Source organism: Cervus elaphus, chromosome X (assembly GCF_910594005.1).
Source record: "Cervus elaphus chromosome X, mCerEla1.1, whole genome shotgun sequence".
Lineage (NCBI taxonomy): Eukaryota > Metazoa > Chordata > Mammalia > Artiodactyla > Cervidae > Cervus > Cervus elaphus.
In genome coordinates, this window is record NC_057848.1 from 103,093,334 (window position 1) to 103,111,200 (window position 17,867).

Consider the following 17,867-nt stretch of genomic DNA (forward strand, 5'->3'; position numbering starts at 1 on the left):
AATAATGTGGAATGGAAGAGATCATGGGGCAAATGAAATGAACTATTACACAACCACACCAAAGGCTGGTCTTCATTCCAAAGAAGGTGATATACATATAGTGGAATTGGAAGGGAATTATGAGCTCCTTCCAGAAAACCAAATGATTAATTCCAACAGGTACTACTTCCAATTAGACCAACTGAAAGCAGCACGTGACAAAAAGCTTCCAGAATTAGTCAGCAGAAAACGTATAATTTTCCATCAGGATAACTCAAGACCACATGTTCCATTGATGACCAGACAAAAACTGTTACAGCTTGGCTGGAAAGTTCTGATTCATCCACTGTATTCACCAGACATTGCACCTTCAGATGTCCATTAATTTATGTCTTTACAAAATTATCTGAATGGAAAATATTCCCTGTAATACTGTAAAAGGCATCTGAAACATTTTTTTGTTCAAAAAAAATGAAAAGTCTTGGGAAGATGGAATTATCAAGTTGCCTGAAAAATGGCAGAAGGTAGTGGAACAAAATGGTGATACACTTAAAGTTCTTGGTGAAAATGAAAAATGTGCCTTTAATTTTTACTTTAAAACCGAAGGAAGATTTTGGCCAACACAGTATATGATCAATTGTCTCAAGACATTTAGGCATCATTAGTTTTGTTGGAGATATCCTTACACGTTGGATAATGTAAGAAATAACAGTCTTACAAGATAGGATAAAAGTAATATAGCTAGTGATTTAAGGTCATAAGTAAATATTTAAGACAAACATCAAACACATGGGGTTTAATTTAATTAAAAGCATTTGTAAGGACCTTGAGGTTTGCAACAGTTTGCTCAATAGCTCCACATTAAGTGTATATATCCCTGGATATTTAGAAAATGACATATACTGTTGTATCTGTATACTGAATCACATGTACTTTATTTTCTCTTCAGGTATCATGACATGCCAGATGTCATTGACTTCCTTGTGCTACATCAGTTTTATAATGAAGCCAAAGAAAGGAACTGGCAGATAGGTAAATATAGAATTCCCACTTAAATATTGTTTGAAGCAGAGTAACTTTTAAACTGAATTAACATTGAGAAACTTTAGACTGAAAAATCTGTTAGCCAAATTAGAAAAATTAAATTTTTCTTTTCAGTTATGTTTAGGTGATTTTATATACTTTGTATGTGTTACAAAACCTTTTCTATGAATATCTATTCTATTAGAATGCAAATCTAAATTAAAATGAAACTCTGAAGTTTCAATTGCCTTCACATGGGGTACTTAACACTTGGGCTCTTAACAGACCTTTACTGGTTATGGCTTTGTCTCTCTCTCTCTCTCTTTCCTCTTCCACCTCTCTCCCTTTTTCTCCTTTTCTCTCTTTACCCCTCCTGTTGTCTCCCTGTCTATTCCTTCCACCTTCTCTGGCTATTTAATCTTGGGCACGATTTTAACCTCTCTGTGCCTCACTTCCATTATCTGTAAAATGGGAATCACATCTGAGCATACCTATAAGGTTGATACGAATGATAAATAATATGTAGAAAGAACTTAAAATGTACCAGACACAGAGCAAACACTGTATAGTTATCTGCTATTAGTAGTTTTTTTTTCTATTAGTATCTTCTATCTTTTCTAATGTGAAAGAAACATTTTTATCCACATGATTGGTTTTGTATTCCTTAGCCATTAAGAGGCGCAAAATTAGTATGAAGAGATTTTTAGAAACAAAATGGTAAAACAAAAAATAGGAGGAAGAAAAAAAAAAAGAAACTGTGGTATTAAATGCACAGTACAAAAAGCAGACTGTCTAATGATGATCCCAAGTAATTGAAAGAAGTTAAAATTATATGTGGTAATATGTGATTTTATTTCATAATAATTATTAGCACTTGGAAATCAAAATCCTTGAAGAGAGTAATATGGAATACTCATATTGAAATCTGTAATAATGCTGGATACAATGATGCTATTGTATTCATCAAAATGTACAGTTTAGACTGGGAACATAGCAATTATGCTCAAGAGCACTCTTTTAAGAATTTTTAAAAACATTGTAGGTGATAGATTCCGCAGTATAATAGATGACGCCTGGTGGTTTGGGACTGTGGAAAGTCAGCAACCTTTTCAACCAGAGTATCCTGATAGTTCTTTCCAGTGTTACAGTGTTCAGTAAGTACAGTTATGGTCTTTTACATCTGATAAAATACTTTAGTACTATATGGACTTTCTATAAACCCTGCCTTACCTAGTCTTATAAGACCTGTACCTGTAAGGAAGGAATCATAGTACTTTTAAGGAAGGAATTTGATGATAAACCTTCTGGTGCAATATGCATGCTAAAACAAAGCAGGAGCTGAAAACTTATTTCTGCCTCCATATTTCCTGTGTTTTCTCTTAAATATTTCTATTTTATTTTATTTTTAAAATATTTCTATTTTAGACAAGAGTTACAACTATTATTTCATAAAGAATACTGAAATTAATTCAGTGTTTAAAGTAATTGTTTCAGCTGGAATATAATAGTGAATATTTATATAGTCTTTTATTTGATGGTATAAGTTCTAGTCAAGGGTGAGTGCATTACTTTTGGATATATTGATATTATTTTTCTACATTTACTTTTGTTCTTCATGAAATACAAGAGTTGTAAGATTCCTAATAAATAAAACTTTCTTCTTAAGAATGATAAAACATATGTTTATTCTGTGAAGACTGACTTTTAGTCTTCATATTATAGATCAAAAGGGAATTGTAAACTTTTGGAGAAGCTATAATACTCAACCTGGTAGAAAAAAGCAGGTTATCTCACAGAAATAAGTGATGTATTAAATTGATTTTTTAGCCTAAAAGGAATTTTCCGTGAGATCTTTTTATTCTGTACCCTAGCTTAACATTGAATGTATGCTTGGTTGAAATTAAAAAGAAAAAAAACAGAAATAAGAATAAGCTTAGGGCTCTCTAACTTTCATATTAGTGGACCATTTTTTCTCTGTTAGAGGGTTATTGTTATCTTTGTGTAAGCAAAGTTATACTTTCAAGAAATTGTACTGCCCTTTTCCAGATTTTACCCCCAAGAAGTCCTCCAAATTATGCTAGTATGTAAAAGTATCATGTGAATTTGATTTGTATCTTGTTATTTTTTAATAGCTGGGACAATAATGAGAGAGAAAAGATGAGCCCCTGGGATATGGAGCCAATTCCAGAAGGAAGTAAATATGCTTTTAAAAAATGAATTCTAATTTTTCTAAAAGAATGGCAATAACATTATTCTGAAAACTAATTATTTCTGATTTTTTACCTTATGCATAGCTGCCTTTCCAGATGAAGTTGGTGCTGGTGTTCCTGTGTCCCAGGAGGAACTGACTGCTTTGCTATACAAACCTCAGGAAGGAGAGTGGGGGGCTCATTCCAGAGATGAGGAATGTGAACGAGTTATTCAGGGAATCAACCACCTTCTTTCCCTGGGTATGGTGAATGTGAAAGAATATTAAGAAAATGAGAAAAGAATATTAGGAAGATGAGAAGGAATAAGGAAAACCAGCAGATTTTTAAGTTCTGTAAAAGGAAATACAGTTTTTCACTGTATACTTCTAACTCAAGAGGCACAGTGCTTCTAGTTTTAATAATATTTTTGTATGCTTGGCCAAAGTAATGACTTGCAAACCTTTTCAGTTCTGGGGTTATAATAGTGAAGGCATATAAGTGTCTTTTACTTTTGTGAGCCATTTTGGCTAACTTTGGATGGATTTTTTTGGTAAAGACTATGTGTGGAGTAATCAGTTTTACTCCATGAGTAGTTATATTTTCTGAAGTATATCACATGAGACATTTGGCATTTATCCAGAAAAGACATAAATTTGAAGTTAAAAAACAGTTCTGCAATAATTTTGTCTTGTTTTTATCTGATTTGAACCAGTGTATCATGCATGATTTGTAGATAATATGTCCAAATAAAAAGAATAACATAATAGTATCAGTCTAATTTTTGCATGATTTAATCATCTCATTTTAGTAATATACTTTTATATTGCCCACACTTCTTGTTTATATGTGGTTTTTGTTTGTTAACATGAGATGTTAGTGTTGTTTATAACTATCTTTTCTGATTTTGTAAATATTGTAGATTTTGCCAGCCCTTTTGCTGTTCCAGTGGATCTCAGTGCCTACCCCTTGTATTGTACTGTAGTTGCTTATCCAACTGACCTCAACACCATCAGGCGGAGACTTGAAAATCGCTTTTACAGGTTTGTTTAGTTTTTACCATTTCCTATAAAGCTTATAGCTTTATGTCTTTGCTTTTGTTCTTGCATGACGATACACTGAGATCTTTGTTTTCAGAAGACCCACCTCAAAATTTCTTTTGAAAATTTGGAACAATTGATTTCCTTTCCTTCAGAAGATTCTCAGTCTTCCCGGGTAAAAAGGAGTATGGACAGGGAGAAAATTATGACTAGTACAAGTCACATATGAAACAATAATTACAGTTAACTTTTAGGTTATTAAAGGCAGATTAAGTGGTTTGTAGATTCATCCTGATTATGGTGCTCCAGAGTCTTTGAGCATGTTTTAAATCCCCTGTTGGGAAATTAGGCAGCAGTTAATTAGATTTAATCACCAGCCCCAAAATGTGTAAAGAAAAAAAAAATCAAGTTATTTTTTTTCTTTTGTTTTGTTGGAAGTTATGTGATTATGGGGAGGCGGTGGAGGGCAGCTTTTGTTCTCTCTCTCTCACCCTCAAGTCTACTGTGTCCTAACAACAATTATTCCATGAAATTGTTATAAATAATACCATTTAGGTGTATCTTATAACATTACCTATAATTTCTTTAGTAGTGTATTATCATAACAGCAAGTGTGTTAAAATATGTGTCCTTTTCTACAACCTGGCTTCTTGATTTTTGGTCTTCTCTGAAAACTAAACGTTTTTTTGTTGACTTTATCAAAGCACTGTTTGTTTCTATTTGTTTCTTTGTATTTGGTCAAATCACTATTTACCCATAATATCATGGGTCAGTTCTCTTTCAGGTTTTAATATCCAAGTTTATAATCCAGTGGTTCTGAACTCTTGCCTGTGCTTCAAATACTGTAACTATATAATTTTATTGGTGCATATTAGTCACACAGATATATTGAGTCACATACATGTATTTGAACACCTTTGACGTATCATGATTAAATGCCTAGTTTTTCTATATTGTCTAATTCTAGAATAGATTTTAAGTGTATCGACCAAGAGTAACAGGATATTTTTGCTTTCATAGGAGAATATCAGCATTAATGTGGGAAGTACGCTATATTGAGCATAATGCTAGGACTTTCAATGAGCCAGACAGTCCTATAGTTAAAGCAGCCAAAATTGTAACTGATGTCTTACTTCGATTTATTGGGTAAGAAGCAGTTTTATCTTCCATAGAGGCTGACTTCTGAGTTTTTAAAATTTATTGAAGTGTATTTTAACTTATCTTGTTTCTCAGGGATCAGAGCTGTACTGATATACTGGATACTTACAATAAAGTTAAAGCAGAAGAACTAAACAGTACTGATGCAGAGGAGGTAAGAATCGCAGCATGACCAGTAGGCATTAATTTCTTTTCTGTCATTTAAAGTACATTAGGTAGCATACGTGAGTGTTGTAACTGGGTATAAGCAATGAATCTGATTTCTGAAAGCTCGCTGAACACCTGCATCTTTTTGTATTAAGCTTTTTAACCTATATTTAGATAGTGTATACTAAAAATATAGTGGTGCTACAGTGTTTGGTCAGAGAGAGGTGGCCATTCATCCTTTTGGACACAGTGGGTTTCAGTGTTGAGAAATCAATACTTTATTTTCCAGCCCTTAAAAACAGGACAAAGCACTAAACTGTGTTTTAAAAGAATGGTTAGTTGATGGAAATTTTAGTAGGGATTAATTTTCTATACTACAGACATATATATACATGTATATATATGTATACATATAATATTAAAGTATTTCATAGTTTTAGACTTGAAAGTCTCTATTTTTAGTAGTTTCATGGAATTGCTATTTGATTTCCTTTGTGGAAATTTATAAACATAAACCTGTTGTTCTTAATGAAATGAAATTAGTGTTGTCACCAGACCCTCATGTATCTTATTTCCCCACTCAGTCATATCCCTAATTTACATTAAGTTATTTTTGACTAGAGGCCATGATAGAAGCAAAAACCAGGTTAAGAGGCTGAAACAATAATGGACAGTGACAATTCAAAATATTTTATGGAAAACAGTTCATCCCAGGGATAAGTGACTCAAATATGCTGGATTTTATTGCAATGGCTATGATTATACAGAGGTATTTTACATGTTTATATTTTCTGTACTGTTAATTCTCAGAGTGGTAAGTCTCTAATAGTTTTTCAATTTCATAAAAATGTGTTTGACTATAAAATGTTGTAAGTATTATTGAAATTAAATGCTATTTACATATTAAAACTCAGATATACCAATTAGATATTATCCTCCTGAAACTAATAAAAATGTTTATCATTCTTATACCTGATATTTTCTCTAACCTTTAATATAAATGCATTTTGACTCAGAATTTGATGTAGCAAGAATTTCTCCTCAAAATAACATAACTTGGATTAGAACAGGAAAGTAAAATAAAATATAATTCAGCAAGCTTATTTTTTCTTTTTCTTTCTCTCCCTTCCTTCCTTCCAACATTTGAGTTCTACACTTTAAACAAATTGCAGTTATACAATACAGTGTTATCAACTAGAGTCACCATGTTTTACATTAGATCCTTATATTCTCAGACTTTATTCAACTTATAGCTAGAAGTTTGTGTCCGTTTACCACCTTCTCCCTGTCCCCTCCCACCATTAGTCCACTACCCAACAACTTTTCTGTATTGTTTCTGAGTTTGACCTTAAAAAAGAATTCTACATATAAGTGATACCATGCTGTGTTTGTCTTTCTCTGTCTGACTTAGTTTACTTAGCAAAATGCCCTCAAGTTCAATCTGCATTGTCGCAAATGGCAGAATTACCTTCTTTTTTATGACTGAATACTATTCCATTGTGTATATGTGTGTGTGTACACACACACACACCATATTTTCTTTGTCCGTTTACCTGTTGACAGACACTTAGATTGTTTCCATATCTTGGCTACTGTGAATAATGCTTCAGTGAACATGGGAGTGCAACTTTATATCTTTGATATCTTGTTATTATTACAGAAATGAAATTGCTGGATCATATGGTATTAATAGTTCTATTTTTAATTTTTTGAGGAACTACCATATTGTTTTCCATAGTGGCTGTACCAATTTATATTCCCACCAACAGTGCACAAGGGCTCTCTTTTCTCCACATCCTCGTCAATACTTCTTATTTTTTTGTCTTTCTGATAATAACCATTCTAACAGGTGTGAGGTGATGTTTCATTGTGGTTTTTATTTGCTTTTCCCTGATGATCAGAGATGTTGTGTGCCTTTTCAGTTACTTATTGGCCATTTGGATGTCTCGTTTGTAAAAATGTCTATTCAGTTTCTCTGTGCATTTTTCATTAGGTTATGTGTTCTCCTGTTATCAAGTTGTTTATATATTTTAGGTATTAACTCTCTGTATATGATTTGCAAATATTTTATCCCATTTGGTATATTGCCCTCATTTTGTTGATGGTTATTTTTTGCTGTGAAGAAGCTTTGTAGTTTGATGTAGTCCCAATTTTTTTATTTTTGCTTTTTTTGCCTTTTATTACCTTTTGATTTTGTTAAACCAAAAAAAATCATTGCCAAGACCAGTGTCAAGCAGCTTACCCCTGTGTTTTCTTTTAGGAGTTTTATGGTTTCATGTCTTATATCCAAGTCTTTAATCCGTTTTGAGTTGTGTTTAATATATGGTGTAAGATAGGGGTCCAGTTTCATTCTTTTGCAAGTGGATATCCAGTTTTTCCAGCACAGTTTATTGATGAGATTATCCTTTCTTCATCTTATATTCTTGGTTCCTCTGTTGTAAATTAATCGACCAATATGCAGGGTTTATTTCTGTGTACTTTCTGTTCCCTTAACCTATATATTTTATATTAATACCGTACATTTTGATTATAATAACTTTGTAATACAGTTTGATATCAGGAAGTGTGATGCCTCCAACTTTATTCTTCTTTCTCAAAATGGTTATTAGAATTCTTTTTTGTAGTTCTACATGAGTTTTAGGATTGTTTTTCTATTTCTGCAAAAAATACTGTTGGGGTTTTGATAGGGCTTGCATTGAATCTGTATATTGCTTTAAGTAGTACAGATGTTTTAACAGCATTAATTTTTCATAGCTGTGGGCATGTAATATCTTTCCATTTATTTCTGTATTCTATTTCATCAGTGTCTTATAGTTTTTAGTGTACATTGGTTAAATTTATTCCTAGTATTTTATTCTTTTTGATGTAAGTATAAATGGCATTGTTTTCTTGATTTTTCTTTCTAATAGTCCATTATTAGTGTATAGAAACACAACTTATTTTTGTATGACGGTTTTGTATCCTGCAGTTTTACTGAATTTGTTGATTAGTTCTAACAGTTTTATGGTGGAGTATTTAAACTTTTCTATATGTAATATCATGTCATCCGCTAATAGAGACAGTATCAATTTTTCCTTTTTGATTTTAATTTTTTTGTTTTTCTTGACTAATTGTTCCAGCTAAGAATTTCAATACTATGTTAAATAAAAGAGCGAGCATTCGTGTCTTGTTCCTTATCTTAGAGGAAAAGCTTTTAGCTTTTTACAATCGACTGTAAATTAGTTGTGGGTTTTTCATATATGGCCTTTTTTATGTTGAGATACAGTCCCTTTATACCTGTTTTATTGAGAGTTTATATCATGGATGGATATTGCTCTCAGAGTAGCATTCTGGGTTAGAATAAAAAATGAAACTAAAATGTAATTCAGCAACTTCAGAAAGGGAAACTAATGGCTTGTGAGCTACTTCTCTTCTTTTTGAAAACAAATTCATAGTTGATTTACAATGTTGTGTTAGTTTCAGGTATACAACAGAGTGAATCTGTTATACATATATGTAGACCCACTCTTTTTTAGATTCTTTTCCCATATAGGCCATTTCAGAGTATTGAATAGAGTTCCCTGTGCTATACAGTAGATCCTTATTAGTTATCTATTATATATATAGTAGTGTGTATATGTAAATCCCAATCTTCCAATTTATCCCACCCCTTTACCCCTGGTAACCATAAGTTTATTTTCCACACCTATAGCTCTATTTCTGTTTTGTAGATAAGCTCATTTGTAGCATTTTTTAAGATTCTCCTAGGCATTCCCTCAGAGAAGGCAATGGCACCCTACTCCAGTACTCTTGCCTGGAAAATCCCATGGGCAGAGGAGCCTGGTAGGCTGCAGTCCATGGGGTTGCGAGGAGTCGGACATGACTGAGCGACTTCACTTTCACTTTTCACTTTCATGCATTGGAGAAGGAAATGGCAACCCAATCCAGTGTTCTCACCTGGAGACTCCCAGGCACGGGGGAGCCTGGTGGGCTGCCCTCTGTGGGGTCGCACAGAGTCGGACACGGCTGAAGCGACTTAGCAGCAGCAGGCATTATCTATATGCTTCACCATCACCAGATTAGTAGTGCTGTGTGGGACTTGTCTCTTTGTATTAAAAAAACTATCTGTCAGAGTGATACTTCACTGAATCTTATTTTTTCTTATTTTCCCTATAGAAAAGAGGTTTGTTTCTTGAAGTAGCAAAAGATTAATCATGAGCAATTCATGATGATAGTATGTTAAATTAGCATGTTGTATAAAATAAGTTTCTTTTTAAATACTAGTACTTAGGTGCAACTTTGGAGACCAGTCACTGTACTTTCCCCCTCATTTCCTGTTGTGAGTTAAAGAGAAACCTTGCTTATTTTTTCTCCCAGTACATTTTCCAACTTGTATATAGCATGCAGCTGAAGTTTAGAGTGTATCTTTCTCCAACCTCTGTTCTGCTGCCTGCTTCAATGAGGGAGTTAATTATGATTGTATTTGTCATTTCTTTGTAAACATTTATCTAGTTTATAAGACTAAATATAACAATATCTTCTCTCACTCTTCCCTTTTAATTTTAGGATACAGAAATGGTTGATTTAGATTCAGATGGACCTGGTACTTCATCCGGAAGAAGGGTGAGTGAATAAATGAACTGCTAATAAGAAAAAATTCAAGCTTCCTGCATCAAGGATCCCTAAAACCAACTCCACAAATTTGGAGAGTTGCTAGAAAGACTTACAGAACTTAGTATATATACTTGTTGCTGTTGTTTAGTTACCAAGTCGTGTCTGAGTCTTTTGCGACCCCATGGACTCTAGCCTGACAGACTCCTCTATCCATGGGATTTCCCAAGCAAGAATACTGGAGTGGGTTGCCATTTCCTTCTTCAAGTGATCTTCTCAACCCAGCGATCGAGCCCATGTTTCCTCTGTTGGCAGGTGGATTCTTTACTACTGAACCACCAGGGAAGCCCTATGTATACTTGTTAACTCATTGCTGAGGTTTATGACAGTGACAAAGTAAAGATACACAGCTGGATCACAGGGAAAAAGATACTGGCAGAGCCTGGAGGAATCGATGCACAGTTTTCCTTATGTACTCTCTCTCCTCTGAAAGGCCACACAGATTACGCTCTTTCCCCACAATGAAAATGTAGCAATATGTGAGTGACTAGAGACTCAGTTCCCAAAGAATTTATTGGGAACTTGTTATGTCTACCTCATCTAACTAGTCCATACCAAGATTCCAGACTCTCAGAAAGCAGGAAAGCAAGGGAAATGTACAGGAAAATGGGTATTCAGCACAAATAACATTGTACCAACTTGGGCACAGTAAACTACTTTTATCATCTAAAAAAGAGTTCAAGTCCCAAGTTCTGAGACATCAATCAAGGGCTAACCTGACAAGTAAGGCCTGTTAAAGATAGCCTCAGGTCTTTTATGTTAACTCTGTTCTGCACACTTCTACTCTATGATAATTAGATAAACATTTGTTATATATAAGGAAAATGTTTCCTTTCAAATACTGAAAAAGAATGCATACAAAAGACATCAAAATAGTAAAGGCTAGAGTATATTCTGATGACAAAGAATTTACTTTAAAAATATACATATTGTTCAAGTGTTATTTTGAGGAAATCATGGTGCCATCGTCAAATATCTTAACTACCAGCAAAGATTAAGGTATTGAAATTATTGCCCTTGTACAGGAAAAATTTGTTCCTCTGTGTTTAAGATTTGGATTTTCTCAAAATGAGAATTCAGAATACTAGAGTTCTTGCTGTTTCCATGCATATAATAATCTAGTTTTTGTTTATATTTTTGCCAGGAGGAATGATGTTTAATCAAAACTAAGAAACTTTTAAATGGGTGCTGTAAGGCAAGTGCAGACAAAAAGAGACTGAGCCGGCAGACAGGCAAGAAAAGGAAATTTATTCGAGGGAAAAGAGAGGGTGACTGGCTCTTAAGGAGAACCAGCATTCTCCCTTTCTGAGGGAGTCCTTCTTATACCCCACCAATGAAAAATTCTCTGAAGGGGTGGTCACGTAGCCAGAGGTCTGGAATCTGGTGGTCTTGCAACTTTGAGAAGATAGGCGCCAGTGAGATAAAAGGATGCCATTTGGGAAATTTGGTCAGTCTCACAGATCACTGTGATTTATTCTTTGTTTGCGAGGTCAACATAATGAGCATCTTATCAATGAGACCCCATGTGGGCCCTATCAGGTGCTCTATCTTATATAGATATATTAACATTAGGAAGACAGGAGAAAAATCAATGAAGGCTTAAGGAAAGAGCTTTTAAATATAATTCTTTAAAAATCTACAGGTCAAATGCCGAGGCAGAAGACAGTCTTTAAGGTGTAATCCCGATGCTTGGAGAAAACAGTGCAAAGAACTGTTGGGCCTCATTTATGAACGTGAAGACTCAGAACCGTTTCGACAACCATCTGATCCTCTTTCCTACCCAGTAAGCATAGTTATTTAAATAATTACCAATATGTATTTTAATTTCCTATAAATGACTATGCTAAGGTCTAGTTAAGAGCTCTTTCTCCCCTTTCTTCTTTCCTTCCTTCTTTGTTAGTGGATCTCTGAATTGTGAAAGTGAGTAGTGTGATTAGTCCTGACTTTTTAAAATGGCTGACATACTTTGTGTGTAAATACACAGTTGTAAACCAAATTTTAATCTAAATATCTTTGTATTTCCTTCCTGCTTTTATTTTGGATATTTATTTAATGCTTTTTACTAACTTCTAATACACTCCTACACACTGGAGACCATTCATAACATATGTCAGCCTTATTTAATTTGTAATAAACATGTTATTCAATATGGTCACTTATTGAGTAACCAATATACCATATGACTTTTCATCAAAGCTAAAAGCATGAGATCTTTAAATTATAGGATACCTTTTCTAGGAGTTTATCTATTTATATGTTGAATAACCTTTATTACAGATAGCAAATCTGTTTTAACTTTTTCAAAAAAATGATACAGCAATATTTCAGAAACACCATCAGACCATCCTCTGAAATTAACAAGCATCAGTAGTTTCTCTGTATACACAGGTTTCAGTTGGGGGAAAATGTCATTTGAATAAGGATCAAAATTATGTTCAACAAAGCTTGATTTGTTTTTTGTAGTGTATTTAGGTAGAATAAATTAGTCCTGTGTTTTTCATAATAGAGAATGGTGAATGTAGAATTCCTCCTTCATCTTAAATTATAGTCAGTAAAAACATTCCAATTTATGGATCTTTGTGCATCAAATCATAATTGCATTATAAATTTTGATATTTTGTTGTGGTAGTCTGGAAACACAATATATCTTTTTTACCCTAATAGGGGCATCAAGAGCAAGAGGGTGAATCCTCTGAGTCTGTTATTCCAGGACAACAACAAGATTCATCTCTTTGTGAGGTATGCCTAGTAATCTCTTAAAAGGTATATGTGTTCTGATTGTTTTTGTGTTATTTTACTTTTTTAAATCTCCATACTGTAAATAAACCTTGTAATTTGTAAAGCTGTTTTCCAACTTTGCTCTCTGTCTTTTTACCTTTGCTTAAGCTTTTGGTTGTTACTTTTTTTTTTTTAAATAATGCATGTTCTCAAGAGTTCTTTGTAGCATCTAGGCAAGTGTTTGTTTCTATAGATGTAAAGCTACTGTAGCAGAGTAGAAAACATCAGTTACACAACATAACTATGTCCGTAATTGCAGCTGATTATTCTGAGTAGGACTTTATTCAGCAGGCTGAGTGGGTCTTTTGAGTTTTGGCCATCATGTTATACAAAGTACCTATAATTTTTCTCTATGAGAAATCTTTGTTTCATAAACCATATTATATTGGAATACACTTTTTTTAATTTAAGCCAAAAAATTGAAAATATATTAATGCATTAAGATCAATTGTGTTTTCTTGTACTTAGAAAAATATTTTTGCCCTCATTTTATAATACCTTTCTTCTGCCCCGTCTTCTGGCCCTTTGGCTTCTCCTTTGAGAGAAATGTGCTTTTGCTTCTTAATGATTCTAAATAGGATGAAGGAGCTAATATTGGCTATGGTTTTCACTCGAAAACATGTTTATTATTGGTGGTAGTGGTATATATAAGACATAAATTCCAGATGTAGTTCCATATGATAACCCTAAGAGCATCTTAAGTAAACTTGAAATATTTAGGCTAAAATAGAATCTTCTCTCACCCTTAACTAATGAGTTGGCCAAAAAGTTTGTCTGGGTTTTTCATAAGGTGTTACAAAAAACTTGAAGGAACTTTTTGGCCAACCAAATAAAAATCAAGCTAATTATGAATCTGAGACTGAAGACTTTAGATGAAGAAAAGTGTCACATTTATTAAAAAACAAAAAGGAGAAATACACAGGCATGACCAATTTGATTATAACCTTCAACTAATGACAGTTTAGGGAGAATGCCCTCATGCCAACTCCCTGGCAAATTGCTCAATGAAAGTAGAAAATGGGGTTGTTCACACAGAATTAAATAATTTGATGTCACAAATTAGCTACCTATTTTTTTTTTAATTTTATTGTTTTTTTTCCATTTATTTATATTAGTTGGAGGCTAATTACTTTACAATATTGTAGTGGTTTTTGCCATACATTGATATGAATCAGCCATGGATTTACATGTGTTCCCCATCCTGAACCCCCCTCCCACCTCCCTCCCCATCCCATCCCTCTGGGTCATCCTAGTGCCCCAGCCCCAGCTACCTATTTTCAAGATACTCTAAACTATGTAGTGATGAAGTCAGTGGCTGTGGATTTTCTGTTCTGTCCCTTGAGAGAGTCAGTGTTTTTTCATTGAACGGTGAGGGCTAAGGATCTTCCACAGAACCCTACTATTTCCCTGGGCCACCAAAAGACCTCTATTAAATAGATGATTTGGGGGCTAGGAAGAGGTAAGTGGCAGATTAAAGAGCAGTGTATTTATTTCATGGTGATGCAAATCTCAGTCCCATTGTTTTGTGTAGTATTGTTACTTAGCCTTTGTGTTTAATAACACATTCTTCTTTGTAGGATCATCATGATGTTATAGACACTCCTATGGACTTCAGCACTGTGAAAGAAACATTGGAAACAGGAAACTATGGTAGTCCTCTGGAGTTTTATAAGGATGTTCGCCAAATATTCAGCAACTCCAAAGCTTACACCTCTAATAAAAAGTCACGGGTATGAAGAACCATTATTAGGTGGATTAATTACCTAGATGTTTAGTTATATATATCAGGCAGCTTTCTATAACCAGTTTTAAAATTGCTAAACAAGTATGTACTATCATTCTGATGTAGTTTCTGAAGTTTGATTCTCAGTACTTTCTCTGAAACAGTTTATCAAGCAAGCATTAAAGAGAAATTAAGCTGCCCCTCTTGCTTTCTCCTACTTGCGTCTTTACTCTTAAATAACACCCTATTTGCCAAAAAGAAGTCAAAGAAAGGAATAGTAGAAATTTGAGTACTCTTTAATATGTTCAATAAATAATTTAATAAAAATGGTTGGCAGGATTAGTTTATATGAAGTATTTAGATTAGCTCTGAATATTTATGTTCCCTTTATTATAACAAATTAATGAACTATATTGGGAAATTATAACTTTATTCGTACTCACATTTAATGTAAGGCTTTTTTATGTTCTATCATAACTTACACATCTTAAGAATAATGTAATTTTCATGTTTTTTTATCACTAGTGTCTGATTAACTTTTAAATCAGTTGCACAGTAGGTATATACATGGTCACTTCTACTTCATATAAAATGAATTTTTACTGATTTCTGCACACATAATTTTTCGTACTTTTTTCCCTATATTTTCTGCATATTTCTAAAATAAATGTAGATTTATTTTCTACATTTACATGTGTACTTATAAGTGTTTATATATCTTTTAGTAGGATTTACATTTTGAAGCCTTTCTGAAAATATATAATGAACATTTTCCCATTTTATCATTATTTTTTGAAGACAGAAGTTTTAATGTCTCCATTGTATTCCACCATATAGGTGGTTTTCTGTTGTTTAACCAGCATCCTATTGCTAGAGATACAGGTTGTTTTAAATTTTTCACTTTAGATGGATATTGCTGTGGCTAACATCTTTAACATCCTTGAACATAGTGAACATGTGTAATTCTCTGATATTACCTTAGGATAAGTTCCTAGTGAAGAAATTATTAGCCAAAGGATGTATATATTTTAAGGGTTTTGGCATGTATAGCCAATAGTCTTTAGATTTTGTTCAGGTTAAAATATCCACTGGCAATGTATAAGAATGTTTTTTCCTGCTCTTCCCAACACTGGATATTATCTTTTGAAAATCCTTATTATTTGTAGGTGAAAATGGCTTCTTGTTTTAATTCTTCACGAAGAATTTTTCAAGTGTAGAAGTAGCACATATATTATGTCTGACAGGATGATGTTGATATTGTTCAAGCATGTTTATAACCTTTTGTTTTTATATAATTGAAGTAGTTGGTAAAACAAGGCTAATTTCTACCTTTTCAGATCTATAGCATGACACTGCGATTGTCTGCCTTATTTGAAAGTCGTATTAAAAATATCATCTCTGAATATAAGTCAGCTATCCAGAGTCAGAAGAGGAGAAGGCCACGGTACAGAAAACGTCTAAGAAGCAGCAGCAGTTCATTGTCTAGTAGCAGAGCTCCTAGGTATATTACACTGATGTAGCAGTTTAGTTTTTAAAACATTTTGTATGTATTACCTTACTTCTTAAAGTTTATTAACTACTTTGAGGGAATCTCAAGACCCAAGAGGTTTTTTTTTTTTTTTCTTTTTTTTTAAGAATTCTTAAACCTGTGTAAAGATGGAGCTGGTAACCTAAAGCTTTGTTTATATGAATTTTACTATACCAAAACCTTTTTAAAAAAAATTTTAATAATTGAAATTTAACTCTGTCCTATTACTAGTTTGAAGTATTTCATTTAAATTATATTGTATTTCTTCTATGCTTAGCTTAGGCATTTTGTAACATACTATCTATCATAACATATTGCTACTAGAAAAAAGAACTGCTCATTATTATATATTTTTACTTATAGTCCAAAAGGGAAACAGAAGCAAATGAAGCTGCAGCCTAAAAATGACCAGAATACCTCAGTGTCTTATGCCAGGACTAGCTCTCCTTTCTCATCTCCTGGTAAATATGTCTTTTATTTTTGGTGTTCTGTATTTTAGCTAAATACTAAGGATATAGAAGAGGCAGTGTGGTTTATAATGCAAAGGATATGGATATAGAAAAGTTGCATTTTACCCCTAGTTCTTCTATCTCTGTGGCCCTAGGTAAGATATTAGGTCATAGTTTCTTTATTTTTAAAGTGAGGATGTTAAGACTAGATGAATTTTCAAATAACTTATGTTTAAAATTATGTGACTTTATGATTTTTAATATCTGTAATATCTCAGACCACTCATCTGCAATATATTTTCCAACATAAAAATTGAAGAGTCATTATGTGAGGAAGTAGTTTCCTTGGAAACATTTTTTTGACATTCTGTGCTTGAAAGTTTCAGTTTCGTTCAGCTCAGTTGTGTCCTACTTTTTGTGACCCCATGGACTGCGGCATGCCAGGCCTCCCTGTCTATCACCAACTCCTGGAGTTTACTCAAAGTCATGTCCATTGAGTCGGTGATGGCATCCAACCATCTCATCCTCTGTTGGTCCCTTCTCCTCCTGCCTTCAGTCTTTGCCAGCATCGGAGTCTTTTCAAATGAGTCAGCTCTTCACGTTAGGACGCCAAAGTGTTTTAGTTTCAGCTTTAGCATCTGTCCTTCCAATGAATATTCAGGACTGATTTCCTTTAGGATGGACTGGTTGGATCTCCTTGCAGTCCAGGGACTCTCAAGAGTCTTCTCCAATACCACAGTTCAAAAACATCAATTCTTCAGTGCTCAGCTTTCTTTATAGTCCAGTTCTCACATCCATATGACTATTGGAAAAACCATAGCTTTGACTAGATGGACCTTTGTTGGCAAAGTGATGTCTCTGCTTTTTAATATGCTGTCTAGGTTGGTCGTAACTTTTCTTCCAAGGAGTAAGTGTCTTTTAATTTCATGCTGCAGTCACCATCTGCAGTGATATTGGAGCTCAAAAAAGTAAAATCTATCACTGTTTCAACTGTTTCCCCATCAATTTGCCATGAAGTGATGGGACCAGATGCCATGATCTTAGTTTTCTGAATGGTAAGCTTTAAGCCAACTTTTGCACTCTCCTCTTTCACTTTCATCAAGAGGCTCTTTAGTTCTTCTTCGCTTTCTGCCATAAGGGTGGTGTCATCTGCATATCTGAGGTTATTGATATTTCTCCCGGAAACCTTGATTCCAGCTTGTGCTT

At 33.7% G+C, this 17,867-nt stretch overlaps 1 protein-coding gene across 1 annotated transcript in view; it reads left to right on the top strand.

Moving 5' to 3' along the window:
* BRWD3 (bromodomain and WD repeat domain containing 3) overlaps positions 1-17,867 on the top strand; it is a 136,278-nt gene that overhangs the window by 100,932 nt on the left and 17,479 nt on the right. Inside the window, exons 27-39 of the mRNA XM_043895502.1 lie at positions 929-1,011; positions 2,045-2,156; positions 3,135-3,196; positions 3,297-3,452; positions 4,111-4,231; positions 5,249-5,374; positions 5,462-5,540; positions 10,079-10,135; positions 11,826-11,966; positions 12,848-12,922; positions 14,539-14,691; positions 16,022-16,185; positions 16,576-16,673. Coding sequence (XP_043751437.1) covers positions 929-1,011; positions 2,045-2,156; positions 3,135-3,196; positions 3,297-3,452; positions 4,111-4,231; positions 5,249-5,374; positions 5,462-5,540; positions 10,079-10,135; positions 11,826-11,966; positions 12,848-12,922; positions 14,539-14,691; positions 16,022-16,185; positions 16,576-16,673 — 1,427 coding nt within the window. The remainder of the gene's footprint in view (positions 1-928; positions 1,012-2,044; positions 2,157-3,134; positions 3,197-3,296; positions 3,453-4,110; positions 4,232-5,248; positions 5,375-5,461; positions 5,541-10,078; positions 10,136-11,825; positions 11,967-12,847; positions 12,923-14,538; positions 14,692-16,021; positions 16,186-16,575; positions 16,674-17,867) is intronic.